This window comes from Panthera pardus, unplaced genomic scaffold (assembly GCF_024362965.1).
Source record: "Panthera pardus isolate Hobbes unplaced genomic scaffold, ASM2436296v1 HiC_scaffold_21, whole genome shotgun sequence".
Taxonomy (NCBI): Eukaryota; Metazoa; Chordata; class Mammalia; order Carnivora; family Felidae; genus Panthera; species Panthera pardus.
Genome location: NW_026526777.1, coordinates 2,559,575 through 2,582,711, shown reverse-complemented (window position 1 = coordinate 2,582,711; position 23,137 = coordinate 2,559,575). Strand labels below are relative to the sequence as shown.

Sequence of the window (23,137 nt, the reverse complement as noted above, 5' to 3'; positions counted from 1 at the left end):
CTCCTCACCCCACAGGATGTTGGACAGAGGAAAGGATTCATTTATTAATAGAGTTCTGGGGGGGGGGGAGTTAAAAGGACTACGTCAACTCAAGACATCACTTCTTAATGTCTATTTTGATTTTTCTGTCCAGCACGCTACAGTTTACAGAGCCCATGCTTGAACTTATTCTAACCTTACGACCTGCAAACAGCGGTCCCAGAGCTGAAAAGGGACACAGTCCCCAAAAAAACTCAGTTCTTTGGACTCCTAGTCTAGTGCTCTTTCCATTAACCAGCCGCTGCTTCCAGATCCCCAACAACGCAGTCTGTCTTGGGTCTAATCCAGGTCTTGTTTCTAAACCAAGAGTTGCAATTCACTTGAGTGGCCAGCTAACTTGAAGGAACTCTCTTCTGCTGAAGCACCCCCCCCCCCCCGCCGCAACCCTCTTCCCCATAGACTTCAAAATGGAGTGTACCAAGAGATGCTCAGGTGTGCAAGAGGAAAACGTCTAAGAGTGCGTGCACAGTAGTATTTAACTGTAGCAAACACAATTGTCTACGCTTTACTAAAACCTGTCTTTAACACAGGGATCGACCTAGAGCTCTCTCTGGGCAGCGTGTCAGATGTTCCCAGGAACGGACAGTAATGCCACCCACAGCTGAGACCTCCGTTTTCTCCATCGTGTAACGCCATCCGCCAGACAAAAACAGGCCTGTTAATTGCTACAAACTTGACAATTCTTAGGAAAGACACGGAGAATGACCATGAAAATCCTTGTTCTGCAGAGATTCACTGGTTATCTCCAGAGAAAGGCCCCACAAGAGATACTGAACACAGAAGAGATACCCGTTTTTATGTGACAGCGTCCTATGCTGAGGACTGGCCGGCAAGAGTGTACTAACACTTATGTTCCAAACCAAACAACGACAACAAAAAATCCACTTAATCTGTGCCTTCAAAGTGAACGGGGCAGTCTATTAATGAGTGAGAAAGGCATTGCTTTTCTAAAGAAAGTCATGCATATGGGGAAAGCATTTTGAAAACGCACGACTACATATGGGTCCAATATTGTGATTTTTAAAATTTACTTATCGGGGAGCTTGAGTGGCACAGTCAGTCAAGTGTCTGACTCTTTATTTGGGCTCAGGTCATGATCTCAGAGTCCTGCGAAAGAGGCCGCGTCAGGCTCTATGCTGAGCGCAGAACCTGCTTGGGATTGTCTCTCTCCCTCTCTCTGCCCCTCCCCCACGAACATGCACTCACATTCTCTCGCTCTCTGTCTCTCAAAATAAGTAAACATAAAACAATAAAATTTATTTATCAAAAACAATGTGTTACCTGTAAAACATATATATATATACACACATATATATGCATACATATATATATATATTTTTTTTAATCAAGTAAACCCTATGCCCAATGTGGGGCTCAAACTCATGACCCCAATGTCAAGAGCTGCATGGTCTACCTAGTGAGCCAGCCAGGCACCCCGTCACCTGTAAAACTTTTGTCTGCACGCTTGAAAAACTAAGAAACAGAATTTTAAAATCCGTTTTAAAAACCTAACTGAACTTTCTTAGTAGGTTTGGACCCGTTTGTTAAAAATACAAAACGCAGTACCTTTCAATCAAATACCAAACAACGAATTGACTTAAAATGTAAATTTGCTGACTGGATTTCAATGGAAACCTTTGTATCGTGGTGAACGGACTGGAAAATGAGTCATAATTTAATAAATGCAACCAAGGATGCTCTTCCCCCATTTTAATCTACCTCTTTGACAAGCATCTCTTCCAGTTATGACAGCCAATACCTTTCACTAAAAAAGTATGATTTTAAAAATGTACTTGATCTTTATTTCGATCTTCGCGTATTCCTACGCTAGGGCATGTTTTATAGGGTATGTAATAAAACTGCATGTACACAATTGTTTTTAAAACATTGCATGTATTCAGAAAGCACGATGGGACGTGTCTGGCGACCACTGGTTGGTCTATCAGCACAGAGGAAGTGTCCACATTCGGGAGCATCATCCTCGCAGGTAGAACGGGAAAGGAATAAACAACAGGACGGCAGCAATTTGGACCGTGGCGCTTCAGATGCCGGCAGACCACCCGTCTTGGGGAGTTCTGACCTGGGAGGCGGTGAAGACGGTGAAGGCAGCAGGTCTTCCTTTTAATTGTCAACCTGAGCTTGGTATCATCTAGGGGAAGCTCCTGGGTTATTCTAATCGTCGGCCAATGCTTACTCGTCTTTCCTCGTGCTAACTGGTAACGCTGCTGGGGTCAGTCCACACGGCTCCGTCCACACTGCTCATGGATGTGTGGGTAAGCACACGTGCACCGTGCATGTATTCCCCGCGCCCCCCCCCCCGCCCCCCCGACGATCAAGGTGGTGTGGGAGGGAGGGAACACACTGCCCGCGGGGTGTTCTACAGTAGCACTTACCTAGGCCGGAAGACAGAGAGCATTCCCCAGTCCCGATGGAAAAGTTTCCTTTTTATCTTATTTTTAACTGTAATGCCGGGGACCCTCTGACCAATGTCATGTTACTTGGAAAGATTGAGGAACCATGATTCTGCGACAGGGGTTGTAAAGATAGAATTGTCCTCGAAAGGCTCTTCCACCGAGTTCAAAAACGCTCCAGGGCTGGCACCAAGGTGCCCAAACGCAGGGGAGCGGGAAGAGCGAAAGGTCTCTGCCTCCCAGGTTGGGGGGGGGGGGGGAGTGGGGGGGCGTCGGGGGTAGGGAGGTCACGGACACCGGGAACAGGCTAAAGAGCTCCCGGCACCCAGGAAGAAGGGCCGCACAGATTTTTGGAAAATAAGATGAGGTCAGAGGTGGAGAGAGGGTGAGCGGCGGCGGTGGGAGCGCCCCGGGCGGGAGAAGGGGGAGGGGGCGGCGCGCGCCCCGACTCGGCGAGCCAGGGCCGGGGCCGGGCGGCCGGCGGGCCGGGCCGGGAAAAGCCGGGGATCCCGACGCGCCCGAGGCCGGCTAGGCCGCGAGGAGAGAGGGCGGCGCGCGAGGGGCGGCGGGGCGCGGGGGGAGGGGGAGGGGCCGGAGAGGGGGTGGAGCGCGGGGAGGGCCGGGAGGAGGGGAGCGGGGAGGACGGCCCGGAGTGGGGGGTGGACGCGCCAGGGTGGGGGAGGGCCCGGAGGAGGGGAGAGCGGAGAGCGGGGGAGGGGAGCGGAGAGGCGGACCCGGAGGAGGGAGGGGGAGGGGCTGGGGGAGGGCCCGGAGGAGGGGAGGGAGGACGGGCGTGGGGGGGGGGGCGGGGGGCGGGGAAGGCCCAGAGGGGGGAGGGGAGCGGGGAGGAGAACCCGGAGCGGGGAGGGGCCGGGGGAGGGGCCTGCGGGCCGCGCCGCCGGAGCGGGGCCGAAGGGGGCGGCGCGGGCACGGACGGGCGGCCGGCCGGGCCTGCGCCCGAGGAGCGGCGCGCCGAGGGGGAAGGGCCCGGAAGGAGCCGCCGAGCCGCCTTCCGCGCGCGCCGGGCCGGGAGGCGAGGCCGCGGCGGGCGAGCGGGCGAGCGGGCGGGCGGCGCAGGGGCCGAGACGAGCCGGGGCCGGGCGGCCGCGGGCCGGCGCGGAGGAGGCCGCAGGCGGGCGGCCGCGGTTGATGGCGGCCGGCGGCTGGCGGCGGGCGCGGGCCGGCGGCGCGGAGAGGCCGGGGGTCCGGCGGGCGTGAGGCGGGGGCGCCGCGCTGCCGGGGAGGCGCTCGCTCGCGCGCTCGCCGTGCGCCAGCGGCCCATTGAGGAATTTCCAGACCTTTCACGGAAAGGCTGCTTTTTTCCCCTTTTTCCAAGGACGTTGGTAAGCGCGGTCCCGGCGGCGGGCCGGACCTGAGCGGCCGCCGCGGCGCGCACGCCGCTGCACGGTGGCGGCGGCGGCGGCGGCGGGGCCCGGCCCGGCTGGGGTCCCTGTGGCCGCGGCCCGCGGCGCTGGCCGGCGGGGGGCCCGGGGGGCCCGCGCCCGCTCTCCGCGGTGAGCGCCGACATGCCGGGGGCGCGTTCTTCCTGCGGTCCGCGCCGGAGCCCGCAGCGCCAGCCGTGAAGAGATTTGCGGTCGGGTGTTTGTTTTCTGAGAAGGTCACAGTTTTTGCTCTTTTTCTTTCGGTTTTTTCCTTCTTCTTTTTCTTTTCCCTGCGGCGGGGGAGGGGACCGGGGGCCAAGAAAGGACAGCATGCTGGCCGGTGCGAGTAGAGTGGAGCCTCAGTTCCCGGGGTCCTGAGAGCCCAGCGCACGGCACCCGACCGTCCGGCCGCGAGCGGGGAGGCCCTCCTCCCGCCTCTCTTAACCATCGCAGCCGATTCGGCCCCGATCCCGACGTCCACACTGCAGGACCCTGGCGGCGCGGACGCGCTGAGGAACCATGAGTGTAAGGTTGCCCCAGAGCATAGACAGGTAGGTTTACGGATGATGTGCTTTTCAACACTTTCTTAAGGAAAGGCTGGGAGGGTGGGTGTTGCATTTGGATAAAAGGTTGCAAAGCCCGGGTCGGGGTGGGAGCGACCGTCTCTGGGGACCTTCCGGACCTGTCTGTGTGTTTATGTTCTCTGTGTGTGTGTGTGTGTGTCCGCGTCCTGATTCCGTGTTTTTTTAATCTACCAGCAATAGACAGCAGAGCTGGGAGAGCAGAAAGAGGGGCCGTGCTCCCATCAGCCTTTGACTTTTGCCTTGCTACAGGCTGATTTTGAGCCCCTAACACGCCAGTTTAGGGGGCGGGAGGCGACACGAGCCCGGTCACGTGAGTCCCCAGGGTGGATTGGGACTGGCTTTAGGTGTTGAGCTGCTGGGGGAAGGGCCCTGCAGGGGCGTGGGCCTCCGCCTGCTGGTTGCTACGGAATGGTGGGGCTTGGTGATGGGGTGGATTCCATTTCTAGAACGAGGAGGATGTTGCAGGCCTGACTGATGGGACAGAAACACCCTTTGCACCCATACAGGTCTGGATTTTTGCCAGTGGCTGATAATGGCCCGGCAAACGCACAGGGCACATTAGAATCTCTTGCTCTGCAGGCTTAGGGTTTAATTGGAGTCCTGCTTACGGGCGCACGTTCTAGGCTTGATCTTCTAAGCCGTTTTTAAAAAGCCTGGTTCTGCAGGATGGGCCTTTCCTCTGCCTAGGAGTTGTGGGCTCTCAGGCCTAACCTGCAGAGGCGCTGGGCCTTGGAGTCTGAGCCCGGGACCCACCCCCCACCAGCCTCTGCTTCACTGGTTACCACCGCAGTTTACAACTTTGTGAGGCGTTTGCCCGCCGCCCCCCCCCCCCCCCCAACGCCTTCTCCTTAAGAATCTTGACAGAGGGCTGCATTGTGGGTGCTGCACACATCCTAACTGGATGGAGATGGGTGGTTGCAGGACTGAGCACTGGCCTGGAGGCCGTGTGAGCGGAGCGGCAGGGAAGGGCAGGGAGTGGTGGTGTTTTCGGGCCAGTTAACCTTTGATTATCCATGCTAATAGTAATTTCTTTTTGGCTGTGGAAGGCGGCCTGAGTATAATCTGTTCCTCCCAGACACTCCTCTGTGTGTCATCCCCGAGTCCTGTTTAGATCAGTTCAGCATCAGATCAGCTCAGCAGTCCCCCAGCCCGGGACCTGACTTGGCAGCGGTGGGGGGAGAAGGCGGCCAGCCGCAAAGGACATAAGGCGTGTGCCCCTTCCCCTTGTTGTTGGCCTCTTGTAAAGGGAGGCCCGAGGTGCGTCAGGGCAGGGAGGTGACATGATTGCCGCCTTCTCTGTTCCTCCTGCTGGAGTTTGGAAATTCGTGCACCTGCCTTTTGTGAGATTTGAATGGTGAGTGATTTCTTAGAAGTCGGGGATGTGAGCAGGTGGCAACCCAGGCTTAGGGGGGCAAAGAAGGAGGCCATGACGGTTCCCGGGCTAACGCGAGATGCCCCTCTGGGAGCCTGTGTATCCTTGTAGTCTTGTCGGGATTCATACAGCGCAGGACATCTTCCTAAGAGCTTTCGTAGGACATATCTCATCTGGGCCCACAGCGTTTCTGAGGGGCAGACAAGTTGGATGTGATTCCGTTTTACAGAGGGGGTCCCTGAGGCTCGGGAAGGATACGTGGCTTGCCCAGTGCCATCTTGCTGGACCAGTGGCAGAGTCTGAGCTCCGATGCAGGTTGTCAGGCCCAGGCTCTTCTGCTTGCCACACGCTAACAGGGTTTATGACTCGGTCCTGTGGAATGTGGTGTTAGTCTCTCCTTTTGACAGTAGGTGAAGATGCCTTTCAGTGTTCCCTTTGCACTTTTTTTTAAGGGTCATTTATTTGTTTTTAATTTATTTTTGAGAGTGGGGGACGGGCAGACAGTCGAGAGCGAGAGAGAGAGAAAGAATCCCAAGCAGAGCCCAACATGGGGCTCGATCCCACGAACTGTGAGATCAGGACCTGAGCCGAAATTAAGAGTCGGATGCTTAACCGACTGAGCCACCCAGGCGCCCCTCCCTTTGCACTTTTTAACAGTCTTGGGGCCAACACTAGCTTCTGTAGTAAAGCACCGTTTTCTCCTGGGGGATAATGTACCTTTGCAGGCTGAGAGCATTCCTCGCCTCTGCCCCCACCTCAGCTCTCTTCCCCGTTAGGTATCTCCCGTCGTATCCGATCTCACCCCCGAGGCTGCGGGCTCATTCTGCTGGGCCTTTGACATCTCAGGTTCAAGACTCTGGATTTTAAATAATTCATGATTTTACTCCGCACTGGAGGGATTGAGCAGAAGGAATGCTCCAGATTGTGGCGTCAGGGTTTCTCTTATAGTTTGTCCACGTGCCGTGTAGGGTCTAGCATGAGACGCCAGACGAGTGTTTCAGAAAATTGAAGGACGCGGCTCCTGCCCACAAAGAGTGTGCAGTCTATTTGGGGAGCGAGGGAAGGGTCCCGAAGACCAGGGAATGGGAACGGCAACACTAGGCTGTAAGCCGCGCACAGGCAAGGACTGTGTCTGCTTTGCTCAGCGGTAAGCTGTGCGCACTGAGCCTTCGATAACTGTGTGACAGGTGACTGTGGGAAGGAGTGAGCGTGGCAGCAAGCAGAAAGTCTTCCATTTCAGATTGTCTCAGCGCTCCGGTGTTGATTTCCCAGGTAGTCAAAGCGGGGTCAGAGAAGGCCTCCTAGGTGGCGTGTATTTCCCAGGGGATAAACCACGTGACACAGGACCACGTTTGTGGAAAAGAACCCCCTCTAGGGGACTGACACCCACGTCCGCTGGAACGAGGGGTATTTGTGACTGATCTTTGTCTCTCCGTATTAATCGGTTGTGACTGACATGGGCCCCAGCGGCTGCTTGAGCCCCTGTCGGTTTTGCCCGTCGACCCCTCGTCTTCTCCAGAGATCCTGAAGGTGTGTTTGGTGCTGCAGGCCGAGGTGAGGACGCTGAATTCGTCTTATGGGAACGGTAATGAATTCTGCTGAACGATCTAGATCCTTCTGCCTCGTCTCCAGTGACACACGTTTCCACGCCGGCCGGGTGGGTTAGGCGGCTGCGTCCGCACGGCAGCTTTCCTCCGTGCAGAGGAAGATAGCCCCTGTGAGGCCAGGACAGACGGCGAAGTAGGAGAGTTAAGCCAAGAGGCCCTGGTTTGAGCCCTGGCATGCCCCTTAACTCCGTGACCTTGGGCAGGTCACAGACCTTCTCTGATTTCCTCGTAGGCGAAACGAGCGTTCGCTTATGTGCAAGGCCTTCTGGTTCACAAACATTTTCACGCTGTGTGTCATTTGAGGATTATAACATTTATTGCATCTGTCTCGTGGGGCTGTTGAGAGGAGCAAATAAGATTATATATTTCAGATTGCTTTCTAAGCTGTAAAACTGTAAATTCTAGGCGGTGAGCTCCTGAGTTTGATTTAGCGTCACGCAGTACTTTCTGAACTAGCCCAAAACAGATTTTGAGTGACTGAAGGATCCTTGCGTCGTTTCGAAGCATTTGACCAGAGTGAACAGGCTTTTTGTGCAGAAGTACGTGGTCAGGAGGGAGAAGTACTTCTCCTGTGGTCTGTGCTGGGTGATAGACCTGAAGAATATGAGAAGAGGAAGCTTCTCAGGAGTTTTGATGAGTGGGAGGGACCGTAGCTACCTTGGCTCCCTTAGATTTGGGGTGGAAAGAATTTGTTTCACGATCTCCGGCCATTCCCAATTCAGAGTAAATCCAGACCCAGCAACCGCCCTTATCAGAGATCTGAGGCTGAATGTAACCTTTCCCTGTCGGTAGCCTTTTTTCTAGAAGAGACTCAATCTTGGGGGTGGGGGGGGGCGCACAGGAAGGAAGGACGGTAGAGAGCCTTGCGCTTTGGGGAAGGTCTGCAGAGAAGAGACGCTGGGTGCCCAGACAGGGCTTATGTGGAAAGGAAGGGGGTGGTTCTGGGAACTCTTCCCACCTTGGCTGCAGGTTCTTACCGAGCCCCAGGTCCTAGAAATCCCCATTCAGCTGAGTTTAGATGGTTGGCCTCCCTCCCATTCAGAGCTACAAGTAATAAGCCCCCTGAAATGCTGAGTCTCCTCCAGGACATACCCTTGCCCCGTCTGGGGTGAGATGAGAGGTAGCAGCGGATTTGGAGATGAAACGTTTGGTGGTTAATCACCACTATGGCCGGAGCACGCTGAGCTCAACTCCAGATTCATTCACTTCAAAAGCATTTTTGAAAGAGCGCCTTTTTTTTTTTTTTAATTTTTTTTAATCTTTATTTATTTTTGAGACAGAGACAGAGCATGAACGGGGGAGGGGCAGAGAGAGAGGGAGACACAGAATCTGAAACAGGCCCCAGGCTCCGAGCTGTCAGCACAGAGCCCGACGTGGGGCTCGAACTCATGGACCATGAGATCATGACCTGAGCCGAAGTCAGATGCTTAACCGACTGAGCCACCCAGGCGCCCCGAGAGAGCGCCTTTTGATTAACAAATTTATTTAGGGTTTTGTTTTGTTTTGTTTTGTTTGTTGTTGTTGTTGTTTTTGGTCGGGCTACTGTCAGAGTCCTTGCCACCCATTTAAGAGAATAAATAAAAAATATGAAAAGTTAAGTGACGGTATGATTTCATCAAAAATAAAAAGATCTTATGAAGGGTAATGGCTCATTCCCGAATTAGTATAGAGACAGAGTCCTGGAAACTCATAACCCTCACGGAGTGGAGTTTGGGAGCCCGGGCCAGCACCCCGCACCGCCGCTCTGAAGGTCTGGGTGGGATCCTATGGGAGGGAAGGGCTTCCGTGCGTGTGTCGTCCCGGGAAACGCCACAGGAGTTGTTTTAATCTATGTTGACGGAGTCCGCTTCGTGTCTTCATAGTGGCACTTACCGCCTTTCGGTCTCCACTTTAGTGGCGTGTTAATCTTGGTTTGTTATTTTATTTTATTTATTTAAAAAAACTGTTTTTGTTTTATTTTACATTTGGGAGAGACAGAGCAAGCAGGGGAGGGGCAGAGAGAGGGAGACAGAATCCGAAGCAGGCTCCAGACTCCGCGCTGTCAGCACAGAGCCCGATGCAGGGCTCGAACTCATGAACCGCGAGATCATGACCTGAGCCGAAGTCGGGCACTCAACTGACTGAGCCACCCAGGCGGCCCATTGGCATGTTATTTTAAAGCGGTTTATCGCGTGGCCTGAAGAGCCTCTTCGGGGACCCCCCCGGGGTCCGTGCATGCTTTCCCTTCTCAGCCCCTGAGTGGCCCATGGCAGGACCCGCACACAGCCCGGCTCTGGCCTCCAGGGTCACTCCTGCGCCCCGTGGGGGTCAGCAGCGCTCACGAAGCTACAGGTCCTGTCTCAGAAGAAAAAAGGAATCGTTCCTTCACTCAGTCACGCTGGGTCCCTCCCGAATGGATCTTTAGGGCTCTGAGTGACAGGGGAGCACATCAGCCCGCAGCCTCTTGGGCTCGGTCCCTCTGAGAACATCATGCGTGTGTCCTTTCCAGAACCAGGACTTTTCCCCCGGGGATCTTGGTCTGGCCTTCCGGGAAACGGTGAAAGTGAAAGTTTGCAAAGAACAGGGAGCAGAGCTGGTGCTGCAGGGATGGAGGAGAGGGGAAGTGCGCTGAGGGGCCCGGAGCAGGGGCTGCAAGGTGCTCTCACTCCTGGAAGGACACCCGGAGCTGTGGCAGGAACGTCACACGCGTCCTAAGGCTTAAGGGGTCACCTTGCCCTTTCCTGTTGGCTCCGGAATGGACGCCTCTGGGGCTAGTTTGCAGCAGGTGGAGTGTCTCTCCCATACAGGCTGGTCCCTCGAGGAAGGTGGCTCCACATGGCTAGCACACTTAGGGTCTCAGACTTGCCTCTACTCCAGTTTAAGCCCATTTCATTGTCTTTTCCTCCTGACTTCAGCGTAGGCCCTAAAATCACGAGTATTCTTTTATCTCTTTGTTTGACTTCAGGGTTTTCGTCCTCATTCTAAAGAACAGCAAACTAAGATATGAACGCACAAGGAAGGAGCTTTGAAAAGTCAGGGGAAGTGATTTCAGAGTCTTGATTTCCAGCACTTTCTCCGCCAGTATTTGAAGCCACCATAAGGTGGTCTGTCGGAGTCTGTCGTCACCGGTCGTGGCCTGGCCTCAGGTGCTAGGGGGGACCGGGTGACTCCAGCAGCCTCCCAGGTGATGCCTTGTGATCTGTAGTCCGCTTGCTGGACGGCAAATATCTATCAGACAGCCGCACACCTAGCTCAGTCCTTGGTGTCCTGGCAGGTAACGTCGGGAGGGAACGTTAGCGAAACAACACGTAACCACGAAAGGATAGTAGTGATTGCTCGAGTCCGTGTGTGTCGAGAGGTGCGTTCGGAGGAGAGGAGAGAGCAGGTGCTGAGAAAGGCAGCCGGGAGAGGGCAGGGGGAAATTAGGGAGAGGGGAGGGGCCACGGCAGACACGCAAACAGCACCGCCAGAGGTTCTAGGTGGGACCAGCATGGGGCGCGTCGGGGTGGTAAGATGGTGTGTGTTTGCAGAGCAGGGAGAAAGTAGGTTGTCGAGGTGGGCAGGATGGGGGGATAAAGGCGTTCGGACTCGATGCGGGAGGGAGAAGGGAGCCAGTGAGGTTTGTGTGTTACGTGGCAGAGAGAACGCGGACTGCGGACGTCGACAGGCAGATCGGAAGAGAGCCTGGGGCCCGCAGGCCGGCAGGGAGGTTGTGCGGCCGTCTTGGCAAAAGATAACGTGGAACAGAGAAGAGAGGCAGGACCCGAATGACACCGTGGAGGGGAAATCTGCAGGGTCTGTTACGGCTGAATCCCATTTGATTTCCAAGGTGTCGAGACAGGTTGGCTGCGAGGAGGGTCAGGCTGTCGCTGTAGAGAATGGGACCGTCCGTAAGTCTGTCCCCTATCGGCTCCCAGTAGTTCGCTGACTGTGGCCGCAGCCAGCGATCACTTCCCTTGCCGACACGGCCCTTGGGCTGGGCCTCCTGACCACATAGTTGTAGTTCTTCGTGGCAGCCTCTTGAAGGGAGCGGGAAGGGAGTCGGGTCTGGGAGATCCCTCGGGAAACTGGTCCTGGTCTGAGGAGGCGGGCACGTGTGTGACGGGGATGAACTCACACTGCGCCCCCACTCGGCAGACCGGGCCCCAGGGCGGGGGGGGGGGGGTGGGTGGCATCTCTGCGGGAGAGGTGCCGGGACCAGAGTTACAGAGTCCAGGATTTGGGGCGAGAAGGTCTTTGTGGGAGCCCCCACTCAACCACCACCCGGCCGTGCGAATTCTGTGTCGTCAAGGTGGCTGGTGGGACCAGGACCAGACCGGCCTGGGCTCTACTCAGCTGTCACGGAACACCCGGGTCTGGGGGCTCCGGCCTGTGCTCGCCCTAAACTAGGGACTGGCAGACATTGCTCCGGGGACACCGAACAAACACGGGACGGTACTTAAGAACCCAGTGCGCAGGATCTCGTCCTAAAGGCATCCTTTGCCAGACACCCACAGTGCCTTTCCTTCCCTGCCCAGACCCCCCAGCTGGGGCTCCGTGGCTCCTTCCTTCAGCTCGGCCCACCTCTTCTTACTGTGCCCCCCACCCGTTCCTGGGCCCACACGCCCCTCCGCACCTGTACTCGGGCCTGCTCTTCCCCCCACGACTTCAGGGAGGCCGTTTCTGGGGAATGCCACCGCGCTTGTACATCTCTGTCATTCAGTGTCCCTTCTGTACACACGTACAGCAGTTGGACTCTCACCCTTTGTGTAAAATCATTCACGTAGGGGTCCTAGCAGAACGCCGCACCCCTGGCGCCCTGTGGTCAGCAGGTGCCGGTGTGCTTCTGTCCTTCCCATGCTCTGTGTCGGTGACAGCGTCTCTTCCTGTCTCTTCGTTCCTGTGGGTTGATGTCTCGTGCCCAGCTGGCTCTCTCCATACGGCATGCACACCTGCCTGCTGTTAACTGACTTCACCTGCAACTCCTCCTGGACATTTCCCATCCCCACCGGGCGTGGCCACGGAGTTTTCGAGGAAGCAGCTCTCTACACAGTGCTGCCCGGAACGGAGACCAAGAATTCAGTGCTCGGTCTTGGGCACTTGGCGTTTCTTCTAGGGACAGAGCAGCCTTGTTGGGGCTGCTTCTCAGAGGCCGGGGGATTTCCCCACTGGCGGCCTGGCTTCCGGGCTGCCTCTCCCCGAGGGGGTCTGACGGCACCGGGCCCACCCTGCTATTGTCCTGCCCGCCCCAGGCCCCAGGCCGGCCCCATTCAGTTCCCAGAGCAGACCCACGGAGAAAGGCCGCTGTTGTCTGGGGGACACTGGGGGAGACGGTGGAGAGAGTGCAGTCAGCAGCCCTGTCAATGGACCTTGTGTGGGGCCAGAGACGCACGCCCTTCCTGCTCAGGGCCCTGGGGACGGGGGCAGAAACCACCGCGTGCCAGTGTCTTCGCAGGGACAGGGCTGAGGTTCGGGAGGGTCCGTGCTGGCACTCAGGTTAAGAGGTCTGGTCCACTTCTCGAACCTTCAGGGCTTCAGCGGGAGTGAGCTGCACACACCGCTCTCCGCTGGGCGGAGAGACAGAAGGTAGCGGGCAGTGTGTGATCCCACCGCGAGCTCTCTTAGGTGACACCGGCTGACGCACCGCGGGAGGGACACCGAGGAAGGTTTCCTGGAGGGAGGGACCTTGAGGCCTAAAACAGAGCCAGGCTAGCGGGGGCAGGAAGGGCGAGGTGTGTGTGGGGGGGGGGAGGGGGGGGTGGCCACGGGACAACGAATAGGTGAGCCTGGACGATGGCAAGGAGCCGGGGCCCGTGTCTGGGTTCAGGGGGTGACGTGAATGGGACGTGCCGTTAGGAAAACTGGGGTTCCTGTGGCGTCGGTGGAGCAGTGACAGAGCCGAGAGGCGATCAGGCAGGGAGCTGTCGCCGGGGGTGGAGAAGGACGGTGGGACACTGAGCAGCGGCTGCGTGGGGGAGGACGGTGCCCCATCCTCGGTGCGGGTGGGGGTCCCCCTCGAACGGGAGCGCCGGAGGGACAGCGTGCTGCAGGGAAGGAGGAGCAGGGCGCACCCCTCGCGGGCAGGGGCTGGGGCCCGGCGGGCCGCCCGCACCCAGGGGAAGCGAGAGCGGGTCCCACAGAAGAGGCTGGGAGGGAGCAGCGGAGAGGCAGCGGCGGAGTGTCGAACGCTCCCACGGGCTGAAGGCAGAAGGGATAGAGAAACGTCTGGACGTAGAGCATTTTCTTGGCCTCTGGGCCTGGAGGGCAGGCGGGAGCCCGTGTGCAGTGGCTTGAAGAGAGAAGAGAGGGTGAGGAGACGGTGACAGTCTGGTCCATTCTCGTACGAGGTCTGCTCAGGAGGAAGGGGAGGTCCTTGACGGAGGGACTTTGAGTTCAGTTTCTCAAGGCAGGACTAGGCTGCCTGCAGCGGAGGTTGCAGTTGTAGGCATCCGACAGAATCATCTAGAGCCTCTAGAGATGTGTGTTGGCATACCCACGGCAGGGCCTCCCCCCTGGGAGTCACCTCCCCTCCCTCACCCAGGGAGGCGGTTTCTGACTCCCTGAGCTCGGATTGGGATCTGGTCTGAGCATTTGCATCTTCACCAACTTCCCGGGCGAGGCCCCTGCAGGTGACTCCTGTGCGGGTCGGGGCGGGTGGCCCACGCCTAGAGAACCACCGAGGACGCCTGCGGCCCTGCTTAGGTCTTCTGGTGCACGCACAACAGAGCTTTGTATGCGTGCTTTTCTCTGCTGGGAATTTTCTCAGTAGCTCGGGAACATCCGGGGGGGCAAGGGCTGGTCACTCTGTAACCTTGCTGCCTAACCTGGTGCCACTTAGATGCCCAACACGGGATTTCTGGGCCCTCATCTGTGAAACCTCATTTAGCCTTTTTCTGCCTACCTCTGGTGTAGGTGCCAGTAAACCCGGTCTACTAAAGATCTCCAGGGGTTTATATAATTTCATAGTGAACTAAAGCCAAAAAGAAGGTCAGAAAAGAATTGTATAGAAATTCAAGGTTTATAGTAAATGCCAAAATTGAATATCCATAATTTCAGCAATTCAGTTTTGTATTGAAAGAATACATTTTCTAACGTGGTTGACAGACTGATCCCCGGCTCTGAATTTTCCAGTGGGCAAGATCCTTGACGTGCCGTTGATTCCCCTTAGAATGTTGGCAGAGCTGTTAAAACGTGGGTCCTGCCCCCAGAGAGCTTCCGTCTCTGGAGCCCACTTCTGTGGAGAGGCGGTTCTGCCCTGTCAGCCCACACTGCCCTCCACTGGCGGTGTCTTTGCAGGGTGGGGGTACCGTGCTGTTCTGGGGCCCCTGTCGCTTCCCTTGAAATTGGGCTGAGGGACCGCACAGCTGGGGTTTCCAAGAGTCCCCTGACCCTTAGTCTCTCCTTGGTTTCATTTTCCTTTTTTCTCTCTGAATCAGTGGGTTGTTTCTTTCAACTTCTAGAAAACCCCCTAGGTTCTCCAGACCAGTGGCCACAGAAGTCTGAGGTGTAGGTATAGGTCGTGGACCATGATCAGTGCGGGCCAAAGCCAGGCAGCTTCTGCAGGATTCCTGACCCCACTACCGGCCCTGGGATCATCTGATTATGCAGCAGGATCCCAGAGGAAATCTGGGTTCTCCTAGCAGGGCCCGGCGTGGGCCTGACGGCTTTGCTGTTTTAGCGTTGGTCTTTCACTAGTTCTGAACTTGAGGCCTGACAGGTGGAGAAAGGACTGGGTGCAACATGGGGGCAGAGACCGCTCCCCTGTCCAGATCTTGCTGCACATTTGTTGGTCTGGGATGTGGGAATTTTGTATGGATTCAACACACGTATCAAATACATATTCAATGTTAGGCAGTGTTTTAGGCACAGGGGATACACTGGGGCTTAGATTGCACCGGGGAAAACAGACAAGTGAGTATATAACTTGCTTTCGTTGTTGTCTGTGATCCAAACATAAGTGAGTTTAGTAAAAGCTGGGTTCGTAACTGCCACGGGAGAGGCAGGACGGGGATGTGTCAGGGTGAAAAGAAAGATCCGAATCAAGAGGGCGGTCAGTGTTTGAAGCAGGGGAGGACGTGGTTGGTGGGGAGAGAAGGAGGGCAGGTATAGGAGCCGGGAGAGAGCACTGATGGCCTCCTTTGTACTTTGCAGTATAACGTATCGTTGGTGGAGCGGTTTTGTCTCTTGTCCTGTTGAGGTAGTTGGGCCAGTATTTGCGTTCACGTGTCGCAGACGTGGAAATGGGCCCAGAGAGGCTGTGGTGACTTACCTGGGTGTGGACACTGGTGAGTGACAGAGCCGGGACTAGAGCCTGGCATGGCACGGTTCCACTCTCCTTGGCCCGGCGGGGCCTGGTGGGCATGCGCGTCCTGGGAGGGAGCCAGGCCTCAGGCGTGCCCGGCAGGAAGAGATTGGGCACCAGGAATCAAGCCTCCTCCAGGAAGACCTCCTTGCCCCTGGCCCACTCGGGATCTGAGGGCTTGCATTCACTGGCTGGTTGATGACCCGGAGAGGGTGGCACTTGAGCAGGGGCTGGGTGGGTTGGGGGTGCCGGGAAGAACCAAGTGTCCCCAGCAGTCACTCCACCCTTCCACCACGCGGCGTGTGGCACCTTGGAGCTCCTCAGGGGCTCGTCTGTGTTCTCTGTGGTGGCCGGGACCGTGTCGCAGGTGGGTGCTCAGTGAAGTTTTACTAAAGGAATGGATACAATTTTTTGAAGATTTTAAGTTACCTCTACCCCTAACACGGGGCTCACACAACCCCAAGATCAAGACGCACGTGTTCTAGCAACTGAGCCAACTGGGGGCCCCTACCATTTTTTCATTGACGGCTTTATAGAGGGTAATTCACATACCTAAAATTCACCACTTTAGAGCGTACAAGCCAGTGCGTACAAGTTAGTGTATTCAGGGTTGTGCAGCCATCCCTACTTGCTAATTTCGGGAAATTTTCATCACGCCAAAAAGAACCCTTGTGCCCATAGCGGCCGCTCCCCGTTGCCCCTCCCCCCAGGCCCAGGCAACCATTCATCTACTTTCTGTTTCTGTAGATTCGTTTATTCTGGACATTTCCTGTAAAGAGAATCCTACAATATGTGGCCTTTTATGCCCGGCTTCTTTCACTTAGCACGGTATTCTCAAGGCTCGTCCGTGTCGTGGCATGTCAGTGCCTCGTTCCTTTCTGTGGTCGAACGCCGTCCCTTCGCACGGGGAGACCACCAAGGTCATCCACTCCTCGGTGCGCGGGCACCGGTGTGTTTCCACTTCCCGCTAACTGGCCGCCGCGGACATTGACGCGTCGTGTCTGTGGGGGCGTGTGTTCTCGTTTGTCTCGGGCCCGTACCTGGCGGGGGACGTGGGGGGATTGCCAGATCATGTGGCAACTGTATGCTTAGCGTTTTTAAGGGACCGCCAAACCGTTTTCCAAAACGGCTGCACCACTTTACATTCCCGCCAGCAAACCGTGAGTCTGGTTTCTCTTCACCTTCACCGACACTTGCTACTGTCTGTCTTACAGCCATCCTCGTGGGTGGGAAGTGGTTTCTCGTGATTTTCGTTTGTTCCCTTAATGAAAACTCACGGTGACCATCTTTCACGTGCTTATTGGCCATTTACATTTCTTTAGAGAAACGTCCATTCAGATCCCTTGCCCATTTTTTGTTTGGATTATTGTCTTTTTATTGTTGAGAAACGGATACAGTTTCAAACTAAATGACCTAACCTCGGGGGCCTTAGTTTCATCAGTGATCCAGTGGGAGAGTCTCATGTGGTGCCTGAGACCCAGGTCCCCACCTTCTCCGTAACAGTCACCTTGCCGGGCCGGGACTCTGAGCTCCATTTTCCTCCTGCGGTCTCTCCTCTGTCGCTTTGGTTATTTACCCCAGAGACTGAGTTGCTTGGGAGCGCTGTGAGCCGAATTCCTTTGGAGAAGTGTGTGTGTGTGTGTGTGTGTGTGTGTGTGTGTGTGTGTGTGTGTTTTCTAGGACAACGGTTTGAGGAATGGTGCTGAACGGGTAGGGAGCACAGAGGAGCAGAGGGCAAGAAGACAGCTAGAGCAGGTAGGGAAAAGAATCTCCCAAAGTGGCAACTGTGACGTTCTCTTTCCTTGGACTGACAAGAGTGCTGGCGGGCGCACAGCTGACCTCTGTCTGCCAGGAGCCCACTGGCGGCCCGCGCTGCCCCCGTGTCATCAGGGCCGCTCGCCGAGAGTCTGCTTCGTGTCACTTCCTGTCTCAGTGAGCTGTGTGACGGTGCCGTTGCGAGCACCAGGATGCAAAGCGGACAGAGGCTGAGCGCCCACCTAATAACCAGCCCCACGGCCCCGAGTGTGCAGTGCCGTCCCCGTGCTCCTGCCGTGCACTTCAACCTCACCGTGGGCGTGTGAGGAGGGCCTGGGGTGGATGAGGGAGGGTGACCTGCTTTCCCTTCCCTCCTCTCCCTCCTTGGACCTGGCGGCCCTAGGACGCACTGTTGTGACAGCTTTTTCCCACGTTGGAATCGTCCCCCTTCTGGTACAGCTCAGCTCCTCCATCTTCCCATGAATGGGGGACCTTCCGTCCCTGGTGCTGTTTAACAGGGGCCCCGCTCGCTCATCCGTGTGGCTGCCCAGTCTGTCACCGTCATCGCGTGCGGAGCCTTTTATACGACAGCTACAGGACCGGAGAAGGAATGGGCTCGGGCAAGAAGATGACCGGCTCATGGGCCCGGAATCCACGCTTCAGGAAGGCGAGCAGGAAAGGGGGTGAGGAGGGAAGGAGGAGGTGGCCACCGGCAGCCTGAATTCGACTGGAATCCGGATTCTTTTCCCTCCGCCAGACTTACGCCGCGTCTCGTTTTGGCCAGCATCCTCTCCGTCAGCTTCCACTCCTGGCTGTGCTGCGTGCTCGCGTCTCCGCCAGATGCCTTGAAGAAGCTCATGGGGACGGGTGGTCACCGACCTCGCCTTTCCTTAACGGCTGATGATGTTGGGCATCTCCTCCTGCGCCTGGTGGTCGTTTGCAAACCTTCTTTGGAGAAGTGTCTGCTGTTGAAGCAGCCTTGCCTTCCTCGGACAAATCCCGCTTGGTCGTGACGTATCCTCGTCTTCCCGTGTTGGTGGATTTGATTCACTAGTAGTCTGATGAATTTTCGTGCGTGTAGTTTTATTTAATCATTACAACGACGCTCTGAGAATTAGGGTCCTCGTGAAGAAGCCAAGACAAGTAGGCAGCTTGCCTGTGACCAAATGGCGTCAGAACTGGACCAGGAACACTCGACTTCCGAATTTAGTATGATTTTCTTTCCAGTGCTCCACTTTGCCCCTCTTTACAAAAAAAAGTTTTTTAATGTTTATTTTTGAGAGAGAGAGAGAGAGACACAAAGTGCAAGCAGGGGAGGGGCAGAGAGAGAGGGAGACACAGAATCCAAAGCTAGCTCCAGGCTCTGAGCTGTCAGCACAGAGCCGACGCGGGCCTTGAACCCATGAACCGTGAGATCATGACCTGAGCCGAAGTCAGACGCTTAACTGACTGAGCCACCCAGTGCCCCTTTCCCTCTTTCTAGTGTAGGTAACCAACAGTAGGTTTCATTTATGTGGGCTGTTGTCCTTTTTTAAAGCCTCATCACTGTTGCTTAGAGTGTAAATTCCCAGAGGGTGGTCTCACTAATGCTCTTGTCACATGGCCACACAGGACTTAACATCGGATGCGTTTGGGATGGTGATGAAATTTATATCCTTGATGGTTACTGATTTGATTGGAAATGTGTCCTTGTCTCTTTGTGGAATCTGGAACATTTCCGAATAAGGACATACATGTGATTCTTCTTTCTTTTTTCGGTACCCAGAGTTTGCTGTGCCCAAATACATACTCACTAAAGACCGAGGGGTGGGAGGGGTGCGTCTCTGTAGTGCCCACCTGAAAGTTACCCTTTAGACGTCCCTTACGTACCCTGCTGGCCGCGTGTTCGTTGGGTGTCGTCTCCTGCCTGAACTGTGTGCCCCATCACACCTGCCTCTCTACCTCCTTTCCGCACGGTGACTGGTTCATCAAAGACTGGAATCATTGAGAACTTGCTGATGGAATCTCCTCATTATATCTTTTGCTTTTCCTCCCTTTCCGATGTGAGCATAGGCAGACTGCAATCCATTTCACGTTGGGGTATACACATTTAGAGACCCAGGAAAGCTCTGGGGCAGCTCAGGAGAGTGAGTAGGGGGTGCGTGGGCAGACATCTACCTGTGAGCGTGTGACCCTGGCACGCACGTCTGAATGCTCTTGAACCGTCATTGTCTGCAGGTCACCCGGCGGCCTTGTGTGTGTGCCAGCATCGCTCTCTGTGACACCTCAGCTCCTGCTCTGGTGTCAAATGGGAGAGGGGTGGTGACAGTTCGTTTCAATATTAGTCAAAGCCTGACATCCCTGAGAATATATCTTCTGCGAAACAAAACCGTGTATTAAGTTACAGAGGCAGATGAAATTGCTTTTTGGATGATCTGTTTTTGCCGATTATTTGTGCTGCCTCTCCGATAACGTGGGTATTTGGGACTTACTTGCCTGTGCATTAATTGATCAAGTAATCATTTGTACGTACAAATAGATAGAATGCAAGAGTATGCCCCTGTTGTGATTTTCCCTGTTTTAAATCCAGAGGCCATCGCCTCGTTTTGTGATCTAGCGACACTGTGGCCTGGACGATGAGCAGGGTGCCTTGGGGCAGTCTTGTGTTACCAGGAAAAGGCGCCTGCCTGCGTCTCTATAATTGAGAAGCACAATGTTGAGATTCTGTGTGGGCCCAGAATACTTTTTTCCCTTAATGCTGGGGTTTTTTTTTTCCTTTTAGTAGCTTTATTAAGGTATATTTGATGTACCATCAAAACGCACACACTTAAATAGAGTATACACCTTGATGCTTTTTGGCGTATGCGTGTGCCTCTGACACTGTCACCACAATCAGAATAACGAACATACTCATCACCCCCAAATGCCCTTTTCATCTCTCTCTCCTCCCCAACCCCGGGGAACTTTCCTTGGGGATTTCCTTCTTTCATGGTAGATTAGTTCCCATCTTCTGTAATTCTGTCCAAATGGAATCATACACTGTGACCGCTTTTCTCGTCTGACCTCTTTCCCTCGGCACAGTCATCCGAGGCTAACCCGTGTTCTACAGGTCGGCGGTGTGTTCCTTTTTATTGCCGAGTAGTATTTCAGTTTATGGGTCACTTGTGTGTCCGCTCCCCCGTTGACGAACAGTTACAAATAAAGCTGCCGGGAACATTTGTGCGTAAGACTTTGTGCAGACCTCGGCTCCCGTTTTTCTCGCACTGACCCTGGTGTCGTGTGCTAGGTGTGTGTTAACATCACGAGATGTGGCCATACCATTTTCCAGAGTGCTTTTACGGTGTTGTATTCCCACTAGCGGTGTGTGAAAGTTCCAGCTCCCGTGCCCTCCAGCCAGCACGTGGTGCGGTCAGTCTTTTCCACCGTAACCGTGTGGGTGTGTGCGCAGCGATGTCTTACTGTGGTTTTAATCGGCGCATCCCTGATGACCAACGGTGCCGAGCATTGTCGATGTGCCTGTGTGCCACACATGAGTCTTCCTGGATGAAGGGCTTGTTCAGGTGTTTTGTCCCTTTCTTAATTAGATGTAATTGCTTACGATTAGTTAAGTTATTGAGTTGTAGGTGTTCTTTGTGTATTCTAGAGTTTCTCTGTCACATATGTTTTTGTAACTGTTTTCTTCCAGTCTGCGACTAGCTTGTCCATTCTTATAACTCTTTCTTTTAAAGCTTGTTTTAAATTTGCATACAGTATGGTGCGCCTGGGTGGCTCAGTTGATTGAGTGTCCAATTCTTGATTTTGGCTCGGGTCATGATCCCAGGGTCGTGGGATCAAGCCCTACGTTGGGCTCCACACTGAGCGGGGAGCCTGCTTGGGATTCTCTCTCTCTCCCTCTGCCCCTTCCCCCCTGCTTACTTGCTCACTCTTTCTCTCTCTCTCTCTCAAATAAACTTTAAAAAATAAAATAAAAACTAAATTTGCATACAGTAGAATACAGTATATTTAGAAGGACAAAGTTCTTAATTTTTTTGACATTTTATTTTTTGAGAGAGCACAAGTGGGGGAGTGGCAGGAGGGAGAGGGGAAGACAGAGGATCCGAAGGGAGTTCCGTGCTGACAACAGAGAAACCGATGTGGGGACTGAACTCGTGAACCACAAGATCGTGACTGGAGCTGAAGTCAGACGCTCGGGACGCTCAACCGGCTGGGCCACCCAGGCACCCCTAAAAGTTCTTGATTTTGATGAAACACAACCTATCAGTTTTTCCTTGTGTAGCTTGTGCACTTTTTATTTAGAAAATACTTGAGGGGCGCCTGGGTGGCTCAGTCAGTTGAGCCGCCTCATTTTGGCTCAACTCATGCATGACCTCACGGTTCATGAGTTCAAGCCCTGCATCGGGCTCTCTGCTGTCAGCGCAGTGCCTGCTTTGGATCCTCTGGCCTTCTCTCTCTCTCTCTGCCCCTCCCCTACTCGTGCGCGTGCGCTCTCTCTCTCTCTCTCTCTCTCTCAAAAATAAATAGGTAAAAACTTAAAGAAGTTGGTTCTAGCTCTTGTGTTTAGAGCTCTGATTTATTTGTAGTGACTTTTTGTGTGAGATTGGGGCAAGGTTATTTATTTATGTATTTGGCACATGGGCGCCCAGTTCTAGCACCATCTGCCAGAACACGTATCCTCTCCCTGCTGCGTTTCACTGGCATCTTTGCTGCGGATCAGTTGATCGTGCGTGTGTGGTCTGGACTCTTCTTTGTTCCGCGCGCTCTCTCTCTCTCTCAGTAACACGGCTTTGGTTATTGTAACCTTATTGGAAGTCTCGAAATCAGGAAATGCAAGTTTTTCCAATGCTGTTCTTTTGTTTTCAGTGTTAAATTTTTGCTTATTCTGGGTCCTTTTTGTTTCCATATAGATTTTAAAATCAGTTTGTCGTTTTCTACAAAAATGCCTCCTGGGATTACGACCGAGAGCTTGCTGGCTCATAGTTCGGTTGGAGGCAAAGGTGCCCTGACGACACCCGGTCCTCTGGCCAGCAAGGTTGGCGTATTTCCCTGTTTATGGAGGCCTTGACTTTCTGTCACCGCCGTTTTACAGCTTTCAGTGTACGGGTCTTTATCGGTCTTTTGTCAGATTTCTCCCTCCATGTTTCATAGTTCTGACGCGGTTTTAAGTGGTAGTTTTTACAGACCAGTGTCAGTTGTTTTTTTTTTTTAATGTTTGTTTATTTTTGAGAGAGCGTGAACGGGGAGGGGCAGAGAGAGAGGGAGACGCCGAATCCGAAGCAGGCTCCAGGCTCCGAACTGTCCTCACAGAGCCCGACACGGGGCTCGAACTCACAGACCGTGAGATCATGACCTGAGCCGAAGTCGGACGCTCAACCGACTGAGCCACCCAGGCGTCCCAGGTTTCAGTTATTTTGTATATGGTTTATTTTTGTACATTGATCTTGTATCCTGCAACCTTGCTAAATTCACTTACTAGTTCTTGTAGTTTATTTTGTTAATTCTCCAAGATTTTAGAATCAGCTGTCTGGTTCTAAATCATGTCGTAGGGCAGATGATAACGGTTTTTGCCTCTCCGTTTCCAATCTGTGTGTTTTTGAGTTTTGGGGGAAAATCGGGATTTTACAGCTTTTTGCTAGACCCGTAGAGTAGACATTGGGTTCTCCCTCATTAGGGTATCTTTAAAAACAAAAAGAAAGAAGATCATTAAATCCTTCTCTCCAGGAGTGTCAGACATTTGTGTGTCAGACGCTG

General features: G+C 54.5%; 1 protein-coding gene and 1 long non-coding RNA gene across 11 annotated transcripts in view; one reads left to right on the top strand and one right to left on the bottom strand.

Annotated features, from left to right (window-relative positions):
- Window positions 1-1,912: 1,912 nt before the first annotated feature.
- LOC109256348 (uncharacterized) lies at window positions 1,913-3,012 on the bottom strand. The gene is made up of 2 exons (XR_008424517.1): window positions 2,433-3,012; window positions 1,913-2,119 (listed from the first exon to the last, which is right to left on the bottom strand). It is a non-coding gene; the product is annotated as an uncharacterized LOC109256348 (long non-coding RNA).
- Window positions 3,013-3,760: 748 nt separating this feature from the next.
- Window positions 3,761-23,137, top strand: part of ARHGEF11 (Rho guanine nucleotide exchange factor 11) — an 87,073-nt gene continuing 67,696 nt past the window's right edge. For all 10 annotated transcript variants that reach the window (XM_019431295.2, XM_053908850.1, XM_019431299.2 and 7 more), the window contains exon 1: window positions 3,761-4,383. In XM_019431295.2, the coding sequence (XP_019286840.2) occupies window positions 4,352-4,383 (32 nt within the window). In that variant the 5' untranslated portion in view covers window positions 3,761-4,351. The remainder of the gene's footprint in view (window positions 4,384-23,137) is intronic.